This window comes from Acipenser ruthenus, chromosome 5 (genome assembly GCF_902713425.1).
Source record: "Acipenser ruthenus chromosome 5, fAciRut3.2 maternal haplotype, whole genome shotgun sequence".
NCBI lineage: Eukaryota > Metazoa > Chordata > Actinopteri > Acipenseriformes > Acipenseridae > Acipenser > Acipenser ruthenus.
In genome coordinates this window covers 12,198,508-12,219,191 of record NC_081193.1, presented here as the reverse complement: position 1 = coordinate 12,219,191, position 20,684 = coordinate 12,198,508, and the positions used below count along the sequence as shown (strand labels likewise).

Sequence of the window (20,684 nt, the reverse complement as noted above, 5' to 3'; positions counted from 1 at the left end):
AGCAGTTATTCATTTCCAGAGAATACATGAAGCTTTTGAGAGCCCACCAGATGTAATATGGTCCTAATTTAGTCTAAATCAGAAAGATTGCTAGGTCTGCTGTAATGACAGCAATGCTATAGGACATATTTCATGAACTTCTGGTAATGCAGACACTGCAGTGGAGCATTTTTCTAATTTGTAGAAATACTGTACTTGTTCTAGACTGGATTATTAGACGAGGCAGTCGGGGTTGAGATGTTTTTCAATTTGCCCTAGTTTTTATTGTCAGCCTCAGACTACAGTATTCCATTGTGAAAGTTTTAATACCCTTCTCCCACAGCCCCACCTGCCTTTGTCCACAATGTCCCCAGACATCTACAGTAGGAATTCTAAATTTCTAGAGTTTAATAGCTACAGCAACAATTCCTTATCAAAACAGTGTTTAGATTAACTGTAGACATGTATGTACAATAAGCAGTGACTACAAATTACAGCATACAACAAAATAACACTTCTTTTTAAATCACAAAATATGCAACTAATTTTGCAATGAGCATCCTTTAAGCTTGGCAAATTATGTACATTTACAGTTATAACATTAACACCAACATAATTGCCTGTGCAAACACTGATCTTGAAGAAACAGCTCCTTGAATTTGAACGGATTCACTGCTCTCCATAAAGCAGTCAGCTTTTCTTAGCCCCTGTGGAGAGCAGCGATCAGTACAAATACAAATCAACACCACTGATCTTCACCTGGGTATCATCCATCCACTGGTTGCTGTGGTGAGCTCTATCCCAATAACTGAATATTTGCCTCTTGCAGCTCTATTGTACATTATAGGGAATACTGCAAGCCCCAGTGTTTCTGATAAGGTCACATAATACAATTACTGAAAGAAGTTATGTGAACTATTAAATGTTAATATCACAAACAAAGCAGTCTTGGGAACATCTTTATCATGGCCAGCCAAGTTCATATTTTGATCAACAGCTTTCAGCCACACGGCCTCACAAATAAGCAGACTGTTCAGCTTCTATATTTACTTCTAAGAGGAGTTTGTTTTCCTGCCCAGATGTTACTCAACCACTCTGAACTGATTATAAGTTTGCTTTGCGTTAGAATTGCACACACTGTGTAAGAAGTCAATAATAATAAGATAACTTTCCATTTAATTCTTAAGTGGATATTCAAATGCTTTACTGACACTGGTGAAAAACAAACATCAGACCTTGGATTACATTACTTAGTTTGGTAAATTTTTTTTGTCAAATTAACTGGTGCTATTATTCTTTAAAAAGACTAGTGGGAATGCAAAGCATTGCTTGAAAGCTTAATTTACCTGTTGATGACCTACAGTACTAAGGTCAGTTCCCTTGTTACTACAAATTGGCCCTTTTGTGGAATGCATCAATGAACAGATGATGATAACTTCAACGTGCATACTTGTCTCAGCAATCCAATTTTAACTTTTTTTTTTAACATTAACATGCACACAGTGAACAATCATTGAGTAGTAGGGTTTTGCTGTGTGGTCCACATTTACAGTAACTGTGGATTTACGTAATGCCTAAAATTTCTAAGAGAAGGCAAGTCAGTGATATCATAAATACAGTAGGGGTTTTCAACCGGGGGTACGCGTACCCCTGGGGTACTTCTAATTGTCATAGAGGACGACTCAGAAATGCAAAAATAAAAATGAAAGTAAGAGAAAATAATGATCTTGAATTTTATTTAACGGTATTATATATTCTCTAAACCACGATGTATACATATTTAATCTTTGTTTAGCAGCTCAAAGTTAACCGCTAACTAAAAAAAAAAAGATTGCGTGGATTTCCACTCTGATATATAGGTGATATTTTCACTCCTTTTTTTATATATATATATACATATATATATATATATATATTAATGAACCGCTGTGTTGGAAGTGAAAGACCAGATGGGATTCCAAATTTGCGGCTTTTAATTACTAAACTAAAAATAAAACAGCAGCGAATCCCTGTTTGGGCCGGGGTTCACGCCAAATCAATCAATAAAAATAACTCCCTTGCTCTCTCTGCTCTTCCTCTCACTTTCCTCTTCTCTTTCTTTCCTCCAACACTCACTCTAGTTAGGGCACTTTCACCGCTTCACGGATAGGCACTGCCTTTCACCCTTCAGCTCTGTCCCTCACAGTCTCACTCCAGTCAAGTCCACATGCATTCTCCCGCTCGCGGCTCGCCCCCTGCCCCTACTTATAGCCTCGGGGGAGGGTTCCACCCACCACTTACTTGGTTATACTGGGATGAACCGGACAGTTTATACAGATAACGGTGAGAATGTTGTGTTTCCGTCAACGTCATGCAGGTCTAATCAAATCAGATTAGCAGATCGTCCACAACATTCTCAAATAAAACAAAAACGTGGAAATGGCGTTGTAAAATGAAGGGGGAAAAACTCACTGTTTTGGTTCTTGTTATTACATTCCACATAACAGAAAGTTGCAACAAAACATATTTAATATATAAAATCTATATAAAAATCACTACACAACATTTCCAGCAAGTTGGGCACTGTTGAGCGAGGCATTTCAGAATTATGTGCTTGCCTTTTTTCTGTCCCTTGAGATTCTGAGTCTAAAGCAGCACAACACGTTTTTGACCCAGATGGCCTTCCACAGAGATCAAACTTTTAAATAGAGGTTCAAGAGCTGCTGTGTTGATCCTGTTTTTTTTTTTTAATAAAGTAATCTCACATATCACACCAAGCTCTTTTTCATTTGCCATTTTTGAAACTGTTGCGCAACTTCTGGTGAGGTAGTAAATAAGTGCAAGGTATTTTTGCAATTTTTAGCAAATACAAACATCTGATTTTTGTATCCGAATACTTGTAAAAAAATATTAGTTTGAATATTTGGATATTTGTCACAGCACTAGTATTTTGTGTCGGCAGTACTGAGTGACAAACATAAGAACAGTCTCCTTAGCTGTTGTTTTAAAATAAACACATTCCATGCAGTACTGTAGGTATGATATTTACCTTGACAAAGTTATCTGGAAACATGCCTTTCTTGCCATTGAGATCTCCTTCCATCCACCCTTCCTCCTCCAGTCTTTTCACATGTCTAATAATGTCTCCTACCCGGATTGTGAGCTCGTCTTCATGGTGGGCTTCATAGTCATACTCCACTATAACTTCTACCGGAACAAAACAAAACAAAGACTCATTATTATTAAGCAGAACTACTGTAGGTGCCAGGCACATCAACTTAAAATGGGAATGTGTTAAGTTTACGGAGCCTGGACAAAAAAGTACGGCAAATTTATATTGCAATTGCTAGGACAGCTGGTTTTCATAGACATCATGTTGGTTTGCTTAAAACATGCTTTTGTGTGTTTTCTTGTTGTGCGATAGTCATTTCCTAAAAAATTCTAATTGAAACTTTCCAGACTAGTACAGAATAAGAATTAGCAATGAAATGTTTCAACAGACAACAAAAAACGTGCATTTGAACTCTCACAAGCATTCTGTTTGAGTGGATAAGAGGACGTGAAACGAAAGCGTTAACTTGTTCTGTAAGGATTCCTAAGTGCTGTTTTTACACAATCTGTATACTGACATCCAAGCAGAGAAATCAAGAAATGATCCAACCATAAAAGGACAGCAAGTAAAGCCACAAAAGATAGCCTAATAATTAAATGAAGACAACCACTATTTCAGATTGAATAGGATTTCACTGCATATGGTTTCAAAATTCAGAGTATTTATTAGGGGTGGGTATTGGGACTGAGGATCTGTACTGCAATATACGGAGATGAAAGTGAGGAGAAGTAAAAAAAAAAAAAAACCTGAAAAGTGGCAGGAATCTGGGATCCGTGTTGGATGTTTTGCTCAGGAACACAAATTGAATGAAGTTAAGATTCAGATTACACCTGAAATTAGAATGTATGCCAAATAATAAGTGAACTTTAACTGCTGATTTCACAAACCCAGAGATGCCAATACTTGAGAGTGAACAAAACAGCACCTGACATGCAAAATTAGGTAAAATAGGGTCTGTGAAACTTGATGCAAGTATACAGTCAAATAAAGTTGGCTGAAATAAATGTTGTACAGCATGTCTTTTCTTTTAATGTTCTTGTTCCTTTGGATCTCAAATGAAACGTGTTTACATCAGAAAGTCACTCCCTTTTAATTGTTAAAGGTCCAAAAAGAACAATGCAGACTTTCAATTGCTCTTGTTAATTTCTATTTTTGTGGCACCTTCCTTTCCCTCCTGTTTTTTGAGCTTCAATAATAATAATAATAATAATAATAATAATAATAATAATAATAATACATTGAACCTACAAAAGATGCCACACAAAATATTTTCAGTCCCGACACACACAAGGCAAGAGCTCTTGAGCGTGAGCTAATCATACACTAGTTTGGGCTTATTTGCAATACTAATTTTAAGCACAAAGTTGACATTTTCTGCTTCATTTTATGTTACAAAAAAATGTAAGAAAATATAGTGCTAATAAAAACAAACACTAACTGCTTATGTCAAGTTTAATAAAAAAAAAAAAAAAAAGTTTAAACGTAAAAAGGGTCCGTGTACAACATTAAAAAAAAATCTTAACGTTCTGTTAATAAAAAAAAAGTTTAAAATTACCTTTTTCACTCTGTCTTCTATTGGGAATCAAATGTCTGGCAGCTTCTTGTTTTTCAAAAGAAGCTTGTTTAAACATGGGGTGTCTTATAATTCACTGGATCACCATGTTTGTCTCCCTCAACATCAGGTCACAAAGAAAATGCAGACGACAGGCTGTAGTTACTGCGACGAGTATTTATGATGTCTACATGTTTTCTGCAGAGAATATGGCTTTCCAACGCCTTGTACTCTCTTGATCCATAATCACGGGTTCACATAACTGGTACGCAGGTACTCATGCGGACCAATAAAAAAATGCGGACTTAGTTATTGTTGTATAAGACACAAGCGTACCGTCAGCAAATTTTTAACAGGAAAGCGTTTATAATAAAGGCAGAGACGGTGTTCACGGTTTGAAGGCGAGCTACACAGCCTAATTTATGGATTATTCCAGGACAGTGGGTGTCTACAGGCTTTGTCAAAAAAAATAAACATTGGGAAAAACATTTTCCCTCTGGATCTGCATTGATCACATCAATAGCCCCGGGGGACTGAGTAAAAAAGCGGAAAACTGACGACAATATTGCGATATGTATTGGAATTCAACGCTAAATGATGCTGATGTTGATTGTACTGCTACCAAAATGAGAACTGAACAGTTATTAATCAAATGTGTATGCATATTGCAATAAACACTGAATTAGCTATTTAAAACTCTCTAAAAACACTGATTTTAAATGTATGTTTTTTTTATTTGTATTATAAATAACATCTTTATTTTCATTTCATATTAAACATGTTTTTTTCTGAACGCAACACGTGAATAAATGCCAGAGTCATTATAAGTTAACACTTGTTTAGCAGTCAGCAATTCAGCTTTCACTTCAGCCTTGACTTTGTTGTACATCTGTGGTATTATATAACCTCTGAGAATTGTTTCCGGTTGGTACTTGTTATTGTTGGTGCAGGACGTTCACCAAGCCTCTGAAGTCTGCAGAATCAACCGTTCTGTATGGCCTGAGTTCTTCAAAAATGATCACTTTCCTGTGATCGTTTTCGCCCTTCCTGAATTAGCTGGGTAGTTCGCCCTGCACATAGATGTGATTGCTTGCTGACCTGAAATTGACATACTAGCCTTTACTTGTTCACTGCGACTTAAATGTCCTTCTGCAAGTAAGACCCCCCCCAGGTGACACCAGCGAATGTGATATTTAAGGTTGGTTGTACCGCTGTCATGCCAAATTTAGATTGCAATTGCCCCCCCCCCCCATAAAAGTATATTAACAAACGTTATTAATATGCGTCCAAACAACAAATCAACCAGCACTACTGGTGTGTCTGTATGAGACCAAATGAGTTAAAATGTATTCAAATTAGGTTCAGGTTTTTCAATATAATATTACAAATAATAACAGAGTTACGCGTAAATATGTAAACATACACACACGCAGATCTATGGTTTCATTATATTTATATAATGTATTGTTGTTTTAACTCTGTTCACTCTGAATCGAGAAACTAAATCGCTACGTGACTTGTTTAGGACTATGGGCAGGGCGAAATTTGGCAGAGGGGTGAAATTTACCATGACACAGTCAGCATATTTTACTTCAGCCCTGCATGAACAACATACCGCAATGTTTGATGCTACACAGCCATCCTTTTTACATTTTATTTATTAGGAAATGATTCCAGACATGTGACTTTGCTTTGCAGAATTTAAGCCGCTCAAAAATCACTGTGCTTCTGCCATATTTTCTTTTTGTGTTAGCACTGCTCGCATTACTAGTTTACCGGTATATCGCACACCCTTAGTATTTATGCAGATTTGCAACAGATTAAATCAAACAATGATGACAGAAGTCATCCTTTTTACAGACCATTTGTTTCTTTATATTGGTTGTAAGAATCATATGTGATTATTATTATTTTATTATTATTTATTTCTTAGCAGACGCCCTTATCCAGGGCGACTTACAATTGTTACAAGATATCACATTATACATTATTTCACATTATACAGATATCACATTATTTTACATACAATTACCCATTTATACAGTTGGGTTTTTACTGGAGCAATCTAGGTAAAGTACCTTGCTCAAGGGTACAACAGCAGTGTCCCCCACTGGGGATTGAACCCACAACCCTCCGGTCAAGAGTCCAGAGCCCTAACCACTACTCCACACTGCTGCCCTAGATAGTCACCCTAGATTAGATAGTACAGTATCTAGTATACAAATTATTTCTACAGACAGGTTGAATAGAGGGATTTACTGAAGCTGTGGCTTCTGCTGTAATCAATCAGGACCAATGCACAATTAATATTACCATTGATATTGCATCGATAACCCTTTATTTTCTTTTAAATTAAATAAATGTTTCACAAACTCAATACTGCCAATGATTTTTGTAAATCATAAAATTACTAGATATTTTTACACTGAGCATCGTATAATGTGTACAGTACAGGATTTATTTACTGTTTTAGCTATAGCACATGTCTGAGTTGCGACACTTACAGTGCCTTACATTTGTAATGGCGCACATGTTATCACAGCTTGTTGTGCTGCGTGTGTCAGAAAGCGTATGGATTACAAAAGATTGCAACTGCTGCAGAGGGAACACATTGTACTGTAGCATTTGTCATCACTTCTCACAGCACAGAAGCTATATATGGCACTGTACTCTTAAGTACATTTGAAAAGACTAAACCTGAAATACTAGCCAGGAAACACAATGGCATGTATTGTAGCTATTCCCCATCATGCTTAAAGTGCCTTGGTCTACATAGAAAAAACAAAAAACAAAAAAATGCTAGCCTACAGTATACTGCTATGCCTACACACACACACACACACACAAATGCTGGATACTGCCTGCAATAGTAACACAAAATGTGCACGAAACATGCAGTACATCCCCCGCAAAGAAAATATTTGAACAAGACTAATGCAATCAGTGATGATGGCTTACCTGTATTTCCTTAATGGAAAAACTGTAACGCAATACTGTTGGAGGGGCATGTTCAGTATTCATACAGTGTGAGCTATACAGAGTATCACTCATCATCAGGGATCCTAGTTTTCCACAATAAAAAAATTAAATTCTCCAATAAAAAAAAATTTAAAATCTGCATTATTCCGCAAGTAAAATAAAAGGGCTAAAAATGAGTTTTCTCTGCCACGTTATAAGTCACACAAACTACTATTGGGTATCAGTTAATGCAGAAAGTATTTAATGTTGTTCTTGCTACACTTGTTGTGTCTTTATGTTGTATTTTAGTTTATAACTTTAATTATTCTTGAACTGTAACCCTGTATTACAGTGTAACATGTATAAGTCGCTTTGGATAAATGTGTCTGCTAAATAAATAAATACAATATATATATATATATATATATATATATATATATATATATATATATATATATATATATATATATATATATATATACACATACACAGACGTGCTCAAATTTGTTGGTACCCTTACAGCTCATTGAAATAATGCTTCATTCCTCCTGAAAAGTGATGAAATTAAAAGCTATTTTATCATGTATACTTGCATGCCTTTGGTATGTCATAGAATAAAGCAAAGAAGCTGTGAAAAGAGATGAATTATTGCTTATTCTACAAAGATATTCTAAAATGGTCTGGACACATTTGTTGGTACCCCTTAGAAAAGATAATAAATAATTGGATTAAAGTGATATTTCAAACTAATTAGTTTCTTTAATTAGTATCACACATGTCTCCAATCTTGTAATCAGTCATTCAGCCTATTTAAATGGAGAAAAGTAGTCACTGTGCTGGTTGGTATCATTGTGTGCACCACACTGAACATGGACCAGAGAAAGCAAAGGAGAGAGTTGTCTGAGGAGATCAGAAAGAAAATAATAGACAAGCATGGTAAAGGTAAAGGCTACAAGACCATCACCAAGCAGCTTGATGTTCCTGTGACAACAGTTGCAAATATTATTAAGAAGTTTAAGGTCCATGGAACTGTAGCCAACCTCCCTGGGCGCGGCCGCAAGAGGAAAATCGACCCCAGATTGAACAGAAGGATAGTGCGAATGGTAGAAAAAGAACCAAGGATAACTGCCAAAGAGATACAAGCTGAACTCCAAGGTGAAGGTACGTCAGTTTCTGATCGTACCATCCGTCCCTTTTGAGCGAAAGTGGGCTCCATGGAAGAAGACCCAGGAGGACTCCACTTTTGACAGAAAAACATAAAAAAGCCAGACTGGAATTTGCTAAAATGCATATTGACAAGCCACAATCCTTCTGGGAGAATGTCCTTTGGACAGATGAGTCAAAACTGGAGCTTTTTGGCAAGTCACATCAGCTCTATGTTCACAGACGAAAAAATGAAGCTTTCAAAGAAAAGAACACCATACCTACAGTGAAACATGGAGGAGGCTCGGTTATGTTTTGGGGCTGCTTTGCTGCGCCTGGCACAGGGTGCCTTGAATCTGTGCAGGGCACAATGAAATCTCAAGACTATCAAGGCATTCTGGAGCGAAACGTACTGCCCAGTGTCAGAAAGCTCTGTCTCAGTCGCAGGTCATGGGTCCTCCAACAGGATAATGACCCAAAACACACAGCTAAAAGCACCCAAGAATGGATAAGAACAAAACATTGGACTATTCTGAAGTGGCCTTCTATGAGTCCTGATCTGAATCCTATCGAACATCTACGGAAAGAGCTGAAACTTGCAGTCTGGAGAAGGCACCCATCAAACCTGAGACAGTTGGAGCAGTTTGCTCAGGAAGAGTGGGCCAAGCTACCTGTTAACAGGTGCAGAAGTCTCATTGAGAGCTACAGAAAACGTTTGATTGCAGTGATTGCCTCTAAAGGTTATGCAACAAAATATTAGGTTAGCGGTCCCATCATTTTTGTCCATGCCATTTTCATTTGTTTTATTATTTACAATATTATGTTGAATAAAAAAATCAAAAGCAAAGTCTGATTTCTATTAAATATGGACTAAACAATGGTGGATGCCAATTACTTTTGTCAGTTTCAAGTTATTTCAGAGAAAATTGTGCATTCTTCGTTTTTTGTGGAGGGGTACCAACAAATTTGAGCACGTCTGTATATATATATATATATATATATATATATATATATATATATATATATATATATATATATATTCATGTTAGTTCAACTCTGAGTCAGTCTTCGTCATCCGGATGGCAGCATTCCAGCTACAATTAGCCTGACTTCGGAATGGCAACACCTCCCTAATGTGCTTGCTGAAAAAATCTTGACCTACCGGTTGATCCACTTTGTAGAGAGGAATGTAGAGAGGCTTTTACACATACATTTTGACAAAATCTTTAACAGGTTTACGCTGTTCTTTGGCAGTTGTGATCCAAACACAGTGGTCTATTTCAGTGTTTTCGATGGCCCTGCAGTTTCAGCCTCATCTTGTTTACGTTTCCTTGCATTCAATTTATGTTTAGCGCTTCCCATGTGTTCTGCAATGGTCTGACTACGAGAGTAATCTACAGCCTTGCTGCATGAAGTACAAAACAGCACATCACCAGCGACATGAAATTTGTCCTTGCCAAACCCGTTGACCTGATCTTTAGGGTTGTTTTTTTATTGTTTTCGGCATCTTTGAACAGCTCTGAATACTGAAGTAAACTGAACTTGAATACTGGAAGCAGTTTTATTAGACAGGTATGTTTACATAAATTTAAAGCAAAGTCGCCTGTGTTAATGTTTATATATTATACATGTACCGATTTGGTTATTATCAAACAAACAAAAAAAGCCTTGCGTGTTTTTTGCCCCTCCCCAAGTGTAAAACTAAAAAATCTCAAAAAACATACACAATCTGTGATATCATAGAAAATCAGCATTTTATCATGTTATTCTGCAGCAAACAGATTCCTAGGATCCCTGCTCATCATTCAATAAATATTTGGTGCTTTTGTATCACAATAAGCCCATCTTCCACAATACATTGCATCATGTAAGGAAGTATCATGATTCATTGATACACAATGAAGGTTTTCACCCCTACGGTTCCCCTAAGGAAGTGGTTTCCAAACCTGGTCCTGGGGACCCCCTGTGTCTGCTGGTTTTCATTCATTTAACTAGACCCTTAATTGAACTGATAATTTGCTTAATTACAGTAGACCTTTTTAATTGTTTTCAGCTCTTAAACAGTTGCATATTTCAAGTCAGCTCTAACATTTGATAAGTAACTTGAACTCTGCAACTGTTTAAGAGCTGAAAACAATTACAAAGCTCAGAGCTTGACTCGCTACTGTTAGGAAGCGCTTGCGGCGTGTACATCATTCAATAGGAAAAGCCACGTAAAGCCTTGGGGCGCTCTGCTCACTGCACACGCTCCTGTACAAGCACCTCCAAGACAGTACATAGTAATACATTATTGATACAGCAATAAATAAACTAGACCTGCCTGCTTTAAACCTTAGTTTAATTTAATTGAATAAAAAAAATATATACATGCAATACAGAAACTGATTAATTTGCTAAAATCAGGTAAACCATTAGCCCCATTAATTTCTCTGTAAAGTACAAACATACTCCTACTGGAGTGCCATTTACAGTACAGGTACTGTGTATCTGAGAATTATGTATAATGAGCTACAGTACTGTCCCAGGACTACAGTAAGAAAAATGTATTCTTGGTACAGTAAGTCAATTTTATGTTAAATGCTACAAGTTTACAGTACAATAGACCTGAAAGGCTAAAAAAAATGCTACAGATGCCATCAGCAATATAATAAAAATGAAAATAAAAAAATTACACCAAATTGAAACCAAATTACAGCTGGCAAACACTGTTTCAGATGTGTCCCAGAAAAGAAAAAAAATTCCAAACACCACTGTAAACATGGACCCAACACCATCACAGAATCCAGACAGTAGCTCAATGAAAATCAATAATACAATGATTACTTGGAAATAAAAAAAATGACTGTCATGGCCGAATCATTATTCAAAGATTTAAAAAACAAGTCAGAAATAATGTCTGCCATAACTGACGTGCAACTGTGAGCTAACACTGTAGCAAGGAGAGTATCAGCATTAGCCGAAGATGTCTGTGAACAGTTAGACCGGGATTTAGGGCAGCAGTGTGGAGTAGTGGTTAGGGCTTTGGACTCTTGACCGGAGGGTCGTGGGTTCAATCCCAGGTGGAGGACACTACTGCTGTACTCTTGAGCAAGGTACTTTACCTAGATTGCTCCAGTAAAAACCCAACTGTATAAATGGGTAATTGTATGTAAAAATAATGTGATATCTTGTAACAATTGTAAGTCGCCCTGGATAAGGGTGTCTGCTAAGAAATAATTAATAATTATGTGGTTTTCAGTGTTGTGATGAATCTGTTGGCTCGAGTGACACTGCTCAGCTGGCTGTATTTGTTCGAATGGTGTTTGAGGCCTTTAGCATTTAACGTTTTTAACATTAATGCAATTAATAGCTAAAACCAGAGGGGTAGATATCTATAATGAGGTTACAAATTATTTTGCTAGAAAGAACATACCGCTCGAAAAGCTTGTGTCAATAACAACGAATGGAGCTCCCGCAATGACTGGATGTCATCTGGGCTTCATAGCATGTTGCAAGACAGACTCTGATTTCCCCCATTTCCCTCAACTACCACTTTATTTTTCATCAACAGGCACTTTGCGGCAAAGTAATGGGATTCTACCACGTTATGTTTCAAACGCTACTCGATGAAGTTTCCGACGAGTATGGCAATCCTTTGCTTTAATCTGAAATAAGGTGGCTTAGCAGAGGGAGAGTACTGTGCCGATTTCTTTCTCGTGTCAGAAATTACAACTTTCTTAGAGTCGAGAAACAGGAGATCTGCACAGTTGACTGACAGTGTGTTGGCTGCTTGACTTGGCATTTTTAACTGATGTCACAGAGAAATGAAACAGCCTGAACTGTGAATTGCAATGAAAAAAATAAATAAAACAAAAATTGCAGACATGATGATTAGAGCTGCGAAGGCTTTCAATCAAAGTTGGATTGTTGGGTGCAACAGCTGCAGAAGAAAAAAAATCCAGCATTTTCTGGTTGGAGGGAAATGGAGCCGCTGCAGAACTTTTGGACCCCAGTAAAAACTGTGACCTCTTGACCAGACCCAGTAAATACTGCGATATCTTGACCAGACCCAGTAAACACTGCGATCTCTTGGCCAGACTTAGGCATGAATTTAGACAGATTTCATGATTTTCAGCAGCTGGAACCTTGTGTAATGTTTGCTTCGAATCCCTTTATGGGTGTGGATGTAAGTGACATTTCTGAACAAGTGGGGTCATTGTTTAATCTGGATTGTGTTGAACTGGAAATGGAGATTCTTAATCTTCAAAACGAAGACTTGAAAGCAAGATACCCAGTGTCTGACTTCCGGACTTTAGTGGACAAGGACAAGTACAGAAATCTCTGCACAGCAGCAATGAAAGTGGCATCCTTATTTGGTTCCACTAATCTACCTTTTCAGACATGAACTTTATCAAATCAAAATTTCGAACCCTCCTGAGTGACGAGCATCTGAATGACTCCATCAGGGTTGTGTTTTCTAATTACAATCGAGATTTTTCTGGGCTGGTAGACAGCATGCCGTGTCAAGTCTCACATTGAAATCTAGGTAAGAATAACATTTTTTTTTTTATTTTTAGCTTGGAGTTCTTTGAGGAGTGGCTCGCAAATGTTTTTTGCAAATCAGAAGCAGCTCTTCATAGTAAAAAGGTTGGATACCACTAGCCTAGCTAATGAAAGATGTTAATAAATAATAATTTTAAAAGAAAAATGTTTTTGAAATAACCCATTGGGTATCACCCTGACAGTACTGTTTCCAAAATTAGCCCTGGACCACATTCTATAGAAGAGCCAAGCCACAGAGCTCAATCTCCTGTGTAGCAATTAGCATGCCAGGTCATTCCGTGACAAATCACCCTACCATCTATGATTTACACCAAACTTGGCTCTTGGGGTTGTTCCAGGCAAACAAGCTCAAATTTACATTTTTAGACTGATCAGGTAAAGGGGTCCAAAGTTAAAGAGAGATCAAAATGTGGTTAAACAACCTTTTACTCAAAAACGGTTTGTGGGAGGTGTCATTTTATTGGAAATTGCACAGCAAATCCATTTGACAGAAGTTTTTGACCTGGGGGTGAGACCTCAAATATAAATATCCAAAAAGAAAATTATCAAGAAAAGGTCAAGGTTTCTGCTTCGTCTGTGCAAAATTTAAGGAAGGTAATATGGTTGGTTTGCTTTGAAAAAATTCCCCTCCCTCAGGTAACAAACATTTAATTTGAATCAGATGACATGAGTAAATGAATAACGCATCATCAGTGTGGAAAAAAGTTAGCACCTTTTATTCCAGGTGAAAATTTACTTTTTTGCAACTGAAGGTCACACCAGTCAATGACCCCTTCTCTCTCTCTCTCTCTACAGTTTCTTAACATATTAAGCAATGGTTTTTTTGTTTTTTTTTGTTTTGTTTTTTAAATACATAATAGTGTGCTACGACTTACTGATGAGATCATATTATGCTCCAGTCATTTCAATAGATACAGTGCTTCTCATGCAGCAGTTCTGGTGCAAACAAAAAGACAAAAAAAAAACCCCATAAACTAAGAAGTGTTGCCTTTGAACTCAATAAAACAGCAGATGGTGCCTCATATAAAAATGTAATGAAGCCAAGTGAAAGCATGGCAAAGCATAGGGAAGCACTGCAAAGAATAGCAAGGTATGGTAAAGCACCTTAACAAACAGGGCAAACCAGGGTAAATAAATGCACAGTAAAACCATGGGAAAAGTATGGTAAAACTGCAAAACTACTGTGGTAAACCTGTATAAGAGATGGGGACAATCTGCTTTAAAAGAGCAAGTAACAAACTATTAGTTCCACAGCACCCTTAGCAGATCGATTCACTTCATTATCTCCTTGTCTGTGTTGTACCAGAATACCCATGCTGTAGAATTGACTAGAACAATGAGTGTAGTACAGTATGTTTATATGTAAGCATACTGTACTTGCCAACCATAAAGAGAATGGAATAGTAATAAGTCAAAGACAATTTAACATCAAAATACAATAGGATGTACACTGCAGAAGGCACAAGCTAAAATTTTTACTTGACTTATTTTACCTTCGAACTACAGCAGGCACTTTCACTAGAGATTTAAGTGAAGTTTAGTTTGCAATATCCTATACACAAAGTACAACAAAGCAGTTTAATATTCAAAATTCACAATATTAGATTAAACAGCAAGATACAGCATGCCTAACTGTCTGGAATACAAGAATGTGCTAAAGCTATCTCTCCCACATCTGACTGCAAACCACAAATCAAAATACGGTCTGTGTATCAGTATTTGAATGACTGAAGAACAGCATGCAAAAAATGTGTTGATGACTGTGCCTGTAACTTAAGAAAGATGTTCAGTCCCCAGTATCATTGTAATACAAAATAAAAATTAGATGCAATACAATTCTACATACAGTAGTAAGGTAAAACACTGCAAATGAAATAAAATGCCCTTTTAATTGAGGACCTTTTGATTTAGATTTTGTCCTGCAGGCACCAAGAAACACACTGTCACAGTTACAGTAATTCTAAAAGGATGCTCATGTTGCATCGTCAATAGGGTCTCACACCAACACACTTAATTTGCAGGAGGCTACAATAACTGAAAAGGAATACAATAAGAGCTGCCACAAGGTATGTAAAGTAGTTCAGATTATTCAGTGAAATGTGGTCTACAGACAAAATATTCTTACTTCATATTGCCATGTACAGTATTACAAATGTGTTAATTTTACAAATTATGGAGTAAACAGGCTGATTCACAATTAATAAAAACAGGGTTAAAAGCACTTCAACTTCTGTATAGCAGACAGGCTGCACAAAGAAAACTGTAAAACATAGAGTGAAACTGACTGATTTGATTTGGCTCAAACTGTTGAGTCTTTTTTTTTTTCAAAGCAACCAAGTCAGTTTTAATTAGTACTGCAACACTGCTCTTAACATGCAGGCACAAACTCCCTTCTTTAAAAAAAATGAAAAAACAGAGGCTTATCCCAATCATTAACTGTCGGTCTTCCTTATACTGCACATATGAAGAGAGTGCAGTTCCAAAACCTATCAACAGTATCAACATCCCTTTACAGGGTAAAGGGCTATTCACAATATAGCGTTTATTTGTTGCGTTTTTTACGCCTGACGTTTCGCTGCTATTTTTGTATTCAGACTTGCGTGTCAAATATCACAGGTAAGATGGGGGAATGTCTGATTATAGCAGCGCAGAATATCTTGTTATTTAATATAAGCAGCACAATAAATATCTCAATAAAGAATACAAACAGAAATGATGGGAAAATATGAGGAAATTGGAAACGAAGCACTATTGGTATGTTAAAATAAACACACTGTTTTTTGTTAAATGTCCGGATGTAGCTTCTAGAAAGTGCATGCCATGAGATACCGCGGCCCATTACATATGTTCCACACACTTGAGATACTCATCCTATAGCTGTATGCTATGGTTGTGAAGGCGTCGCCGGTAACAAGGTATCTGTGAGAAATAAAAAATAAATCAATAAAAAACACATCATAATGCATCGAAATGATGGCGTTTGGTAGTCATAGCTGTACTTCTAATTTTGTTTAAACAATGTTTTTGTTGCCAGTAACATTGTTTGAGATTATTGGTTACCAATACAGCGGCCGATCTGACACACGTCACATGCTCCCTATTTATTGGCACCCCGGGCTTAGGGTGCCCATTTGCGCTACAGACACCCAAGCTATCGTTGATCGGTTAATTTATGGGTATTAGTTGATTAAATCCGTGCACATTTTTTTTTTTTTTTTAATTTGAAATGTCCAATTATTTTTTATTTCAACCCGGCTCACTGCTGCCACCCCCACGGCGACTCGGGAGAGACAAAGACAGACACACGCGTCCTCCGAAACGTGTGCCGTCAGTCGACCACTTCTTTTCACTCTGCAGGCTCGCCATTTAACTACCTCAGAGCTACAGCGTCGGAGGACCACGCAGCGCCGGGTAGCTTACAGGCAGGCCCGCATGCACCCAGCCAGTCTACAGGGGTCGCTGGTGCGTGGTGAGCTGAGGACACCCTGGCCGACCTAGACCCTCCCCACCCAGGAGGCACTCGGCCAGTTGTCCACGGTCGGCAGTGGAATAGCCTGGACCCAAACCAGCGACCTCCAGGCTATAGGGCGAATCCTGCACCCTTTACCAGATGCGCCACTTGGGATGCACCACTGTACAGATTTTTAATAAAGGTAACGATATTATAGCGACTGTCCTGCATAGTAATACTACAAAAATCAATAATCGAAAAAAAAAAAAAAAAGCCAATGGGAATTTGGTCTTTTTAAAAGCATTTTTTAGTAAATGGAACACATAAATGGAACACATTTTCACAGAACATCGGTTGTTTACATATAGCTATGTACTTGCCTTCCTTCTTATACTTCTGAATCTAGCAGAACCTGAGGCACCAAAGAGATTAAGCCGTTTGGAATCTTGTTGCAGGTACCCGAGAATACTGCAGATATTGACAAGTGATTGCTTAACATGCTGTCGTAGTCAGAAATCAGAGAAAGTAATTCCACATAATTACCTCTATTTGAAGAATTGGTGCCTTCATCAGTTCAGGTATTTCTGGTGTATACTGTACCTCTTTTTTCTGAGAAAGTTCTTGAAAATTGATTTGTAACCAAAATCGACTACAATGTCTCAGTTGACTTATCACTTTTTTTTTTTTTTAATTTGTAAAAAGCAACTCAACATATTTCTCAATAATAAGCAATATTGCGCGAATTTAGCTATGCTTACATCCTGCCATAACATATTTATGTCCTGCCTCACTTATAATTGGACAGCCATAAAACCAGGGTAGATTTTTGACTTTCCCATTGGTTAAACTCCCAATTATGTCCCGCCTCTGCTCACTCATGATTGGACATCTGTATAATAAGTGGCAGATCTTTGACACTCCCACTGGTTACTAATGAACCTCAACTGTTTATGTCCTGTCTCCGCTCACTTATGATTGGACTGCCACAGAGAAAATGCAGATCTTCTATTGGTTGATTTTATATACAAAAATAGAACTGCACGATTCAATTTAAAAACAAAAAAAAATCTGCGATCAACTCTTTAGTTGTTTAACACATTTGTGTAGATCTTTCTCTTCTTCAGAGCAATAACCATACGGCAGCTTGCACCGGCTCCATATTGCCTTCAGATTATATCCAAATTTAGCAGGACAGGGTGGCAATCACTGCATTTTTCGGTTTCAATTTTGTTTTAGCAGCGAATTTCACAATTTGTTTTCACTGTGACTACTCTCAAGGTGAAAGGCAGTATTCAATTCCAAAGGTTCGATTTTTTTACCCTAGAAAACGCAGCGAATAAACACTATAGTGTGAATAGCCCATAAGGGTGTAAAGGTCTACAGGAGATTGTGAGTGATCAGGGTTGTGAGTGATCAGAAAATTGATTAGGTTTAATCAATTTTCATTGATCCTAAACTTGCTTGAGAATAATTTTTAATACTCCTATTTTATAGTATTATTATTATTATTATTATTATTATTATTATTATTATTATTATTATTATTATTATTTATTTCTTAGCAGACACCCTTACCCAGGGCGACTTACAATTGTTACAAGAAATGTGCTTTATCTTGCTCTTATCAGCCCCTATTTACTGCATTTAATCCTGTACTTCAGAATACTGTAATCTGCCAAGTTTTTAACCTGTAGTACTTTGTATTTAATCACATCCTGATGTAACTATCACTATTTAATCATATCCTGATGTAACTATCACTATTACCTGCTGTATTATTGAATTGTGGTTTGTCAAACTTGTACTTTACTTGAACAAAAGTTATTGTATTTCTTGCTCTTATTGTATTACTTGTATTGTAACGCTTGAAATGTTTTTGCTTACGATTGTAAGTCGCCCTGGATAAGGGCGTCTGCTAAGAAATAAATAATAATAATAATAATAATAATAATAATAATAATCACATTATTTTTACATACAATTGCCCATTTATATAGTTGGGTTTTTACTGGAGCAATCTAGGTAAAGTACCTTACTCAAGGGTACAGCAGCAGTGTCCTCCATCTAGGATTGAACCCACGACCCTCCGGTCAAGAGTCCAGAGCCCTAACCACTACTCCACACTGCTGCCCTAGAGCACAGAGCATCCCTCTACTCCAAGTCCTGTCACAATGCTGCATGTGCTTGACAAGTGTCCCTTTCAGGCAATATATTGAACTCTCAGTCATTCCCCATCACAGTTACAGTACTTTTGGAGCAGGTCTACCTTATTTTGCATGTCAAGTGTTCAAAGATTTTTTGAAAAAAAAAAATGATTAAACGAAAAGTAACTTCAAAATGAATTGAAAATAGTTATCAAGTTCCTAACGAATAGTGTCAAAATAATTACCAATCTTATGTATAATAAAAAAAAGGATACAAAGAACTCAGGTATCTGGTGCACTGCATTCAGCATAAAACTCCACCCAACCAACTTATCAGAGCTACATTCCAATCAGTTTTCTAATGTGAATAATGAAGAATAAAAATATCATTACAATTAGGCAATATGCTTCACATCCTAATGTTAAGATACTACAGTCATTGTCAAATTAATAATCTTGTACTTCACTTTCAGTATATTTTCTATAACTCATTAAAAATGTAAGCTACTTGCACATAATATACCAGTAGCACTGATGAAGACATTAGCGAAAACATACCTTAAGTGTTTCCCTTAAAAATAGTAACCAGTAAAAGAAGAACAAAAACACGGTCTGTGTACATTTTTCCAAACTGTATTTAATTACAATAAGAAATTAAGATGTTATTTATTTCCACAATTGAAATACACACTTACCAGCAACGCCTGTACCTATAGTACAGTGAAGTACAGTACAGGTCATGACATACACGATCCATGACAACATTTGTACCGTATAACTGAACATTAATAGAAATTCATTGAGAAAACACAGTTTATAAAATGCATAACTTTTGTTGTTTGTTTTCTTTCACGACCTGTATACAGTCCTTAGATTAAATAAATGTGATGGGGTACACTTACTTACAGGCAGATTGCTTCCTTATGTAGCCAAAGAAAATGGGATAACTACAGGTGCGACCATAAAGACTTGGCGCTATGATTGGCAAATGATCTTCCGAGACAGAGAAATTGTGTCATAACGGTATTTCGACTGTACACGGTTTACATTTGTAATACACTAATACACTAGAATAACAAAGAAAGACGTAGGATTTTCTACCGAGAGAGAGAGATGCAAATACCAAGCAAAAAACTAAAACTTACTGTACCTTGCATCCTCTTCAAAAATTCGCCCTGTCAATACGTGAACCTAATCCAGGTAAACTAGTGTATTGATCTATGAACCCTCGTTTTACCTGCCCTGAGTTTGCCAGTTCTATTACCTTGATGCAAACTAGTAAAACAACAAGCAAGCAAACTTACCCATAGTACTGTGCTTGAATGCAGGACCCCCAGATGTTTATAATTCCAGTATTTCTGTTTTTTTGAGGGGGAGGGGGTTGTGAGACTCCGGCTATTTATTACAATGGGAACCCATTTGTTCTGTGGACGAACTGAGGTATGTTTTGGGTAAATTTACAATGAAAGTTATGCCTAATTCCCACCTTCAGAGGCTTGCCAGTTTAACGCATACAACAAACAGCAGAAAACTCCGCGAGACTTTACAAGGAAAATCCCGCGAGATTGGCAGACGAATGTAGTTTGATGTTCCAGCGGGAGAGAGAGAGCGAGTGAGAGAGAGAGGGAGAAGGAGGCTCCCGCAAGTAAAAAAACCCGTCTCGCATGCAGATCAGCAGCAGGAAGCTTGCCTGTTGCCAGGTTAACAGACGTCACATCAATTCCAAAATTATCCAACAGTACAGTAAAATGACAACGGGAAATATCTTTCGATGTGTCACACTAACAATGTATTTAAAAACAATGAAGGGAGGTAACTCCCTTT

General features: G+C 37.1%; 1 protein-coding gene across 5 annotated transcripts in view; it reads right to left on the bottom strand.

The window, feature by feature from the left end:
* cd2ap (CD2-associated protein) overlaps positions 1–20,467 on the bottom strand; it is an 82,933-nt gene extending 62,466 nt beyond the window's left edge. The window contains exons 1-3 of one of the 5 annotated variants that reach the window (XM_059023651.1): positions 20,165–20,256; positions 16,123–16,184; positions 3,008–3,165 (exon numbers count right to left, since the gene is read on the bottom strand). In XM_059023651.1, the coding sequence (XP_058879634.1) occupies positions 3,008–3,165; positions 16,123–16,135 (171 nt within the window). In that variant the 5' untranslated portion in view covers positions 16,136–16,184; positions 20,165–20,256. Of the gene's footprint in view, positions 1–3,007; positions 3,166–16,122; positions 16,185–20,010; positions 20,124–20,164 lie in introns of those variants that run through there. The other 4 variants (XM_034003540.3, XM_034003539.3, XM_034003541.3 and 1 more) reach the window with 4 other exon arrangements.
* Positions 20,468–20,684: the final 217 nt, after the last annotated feature.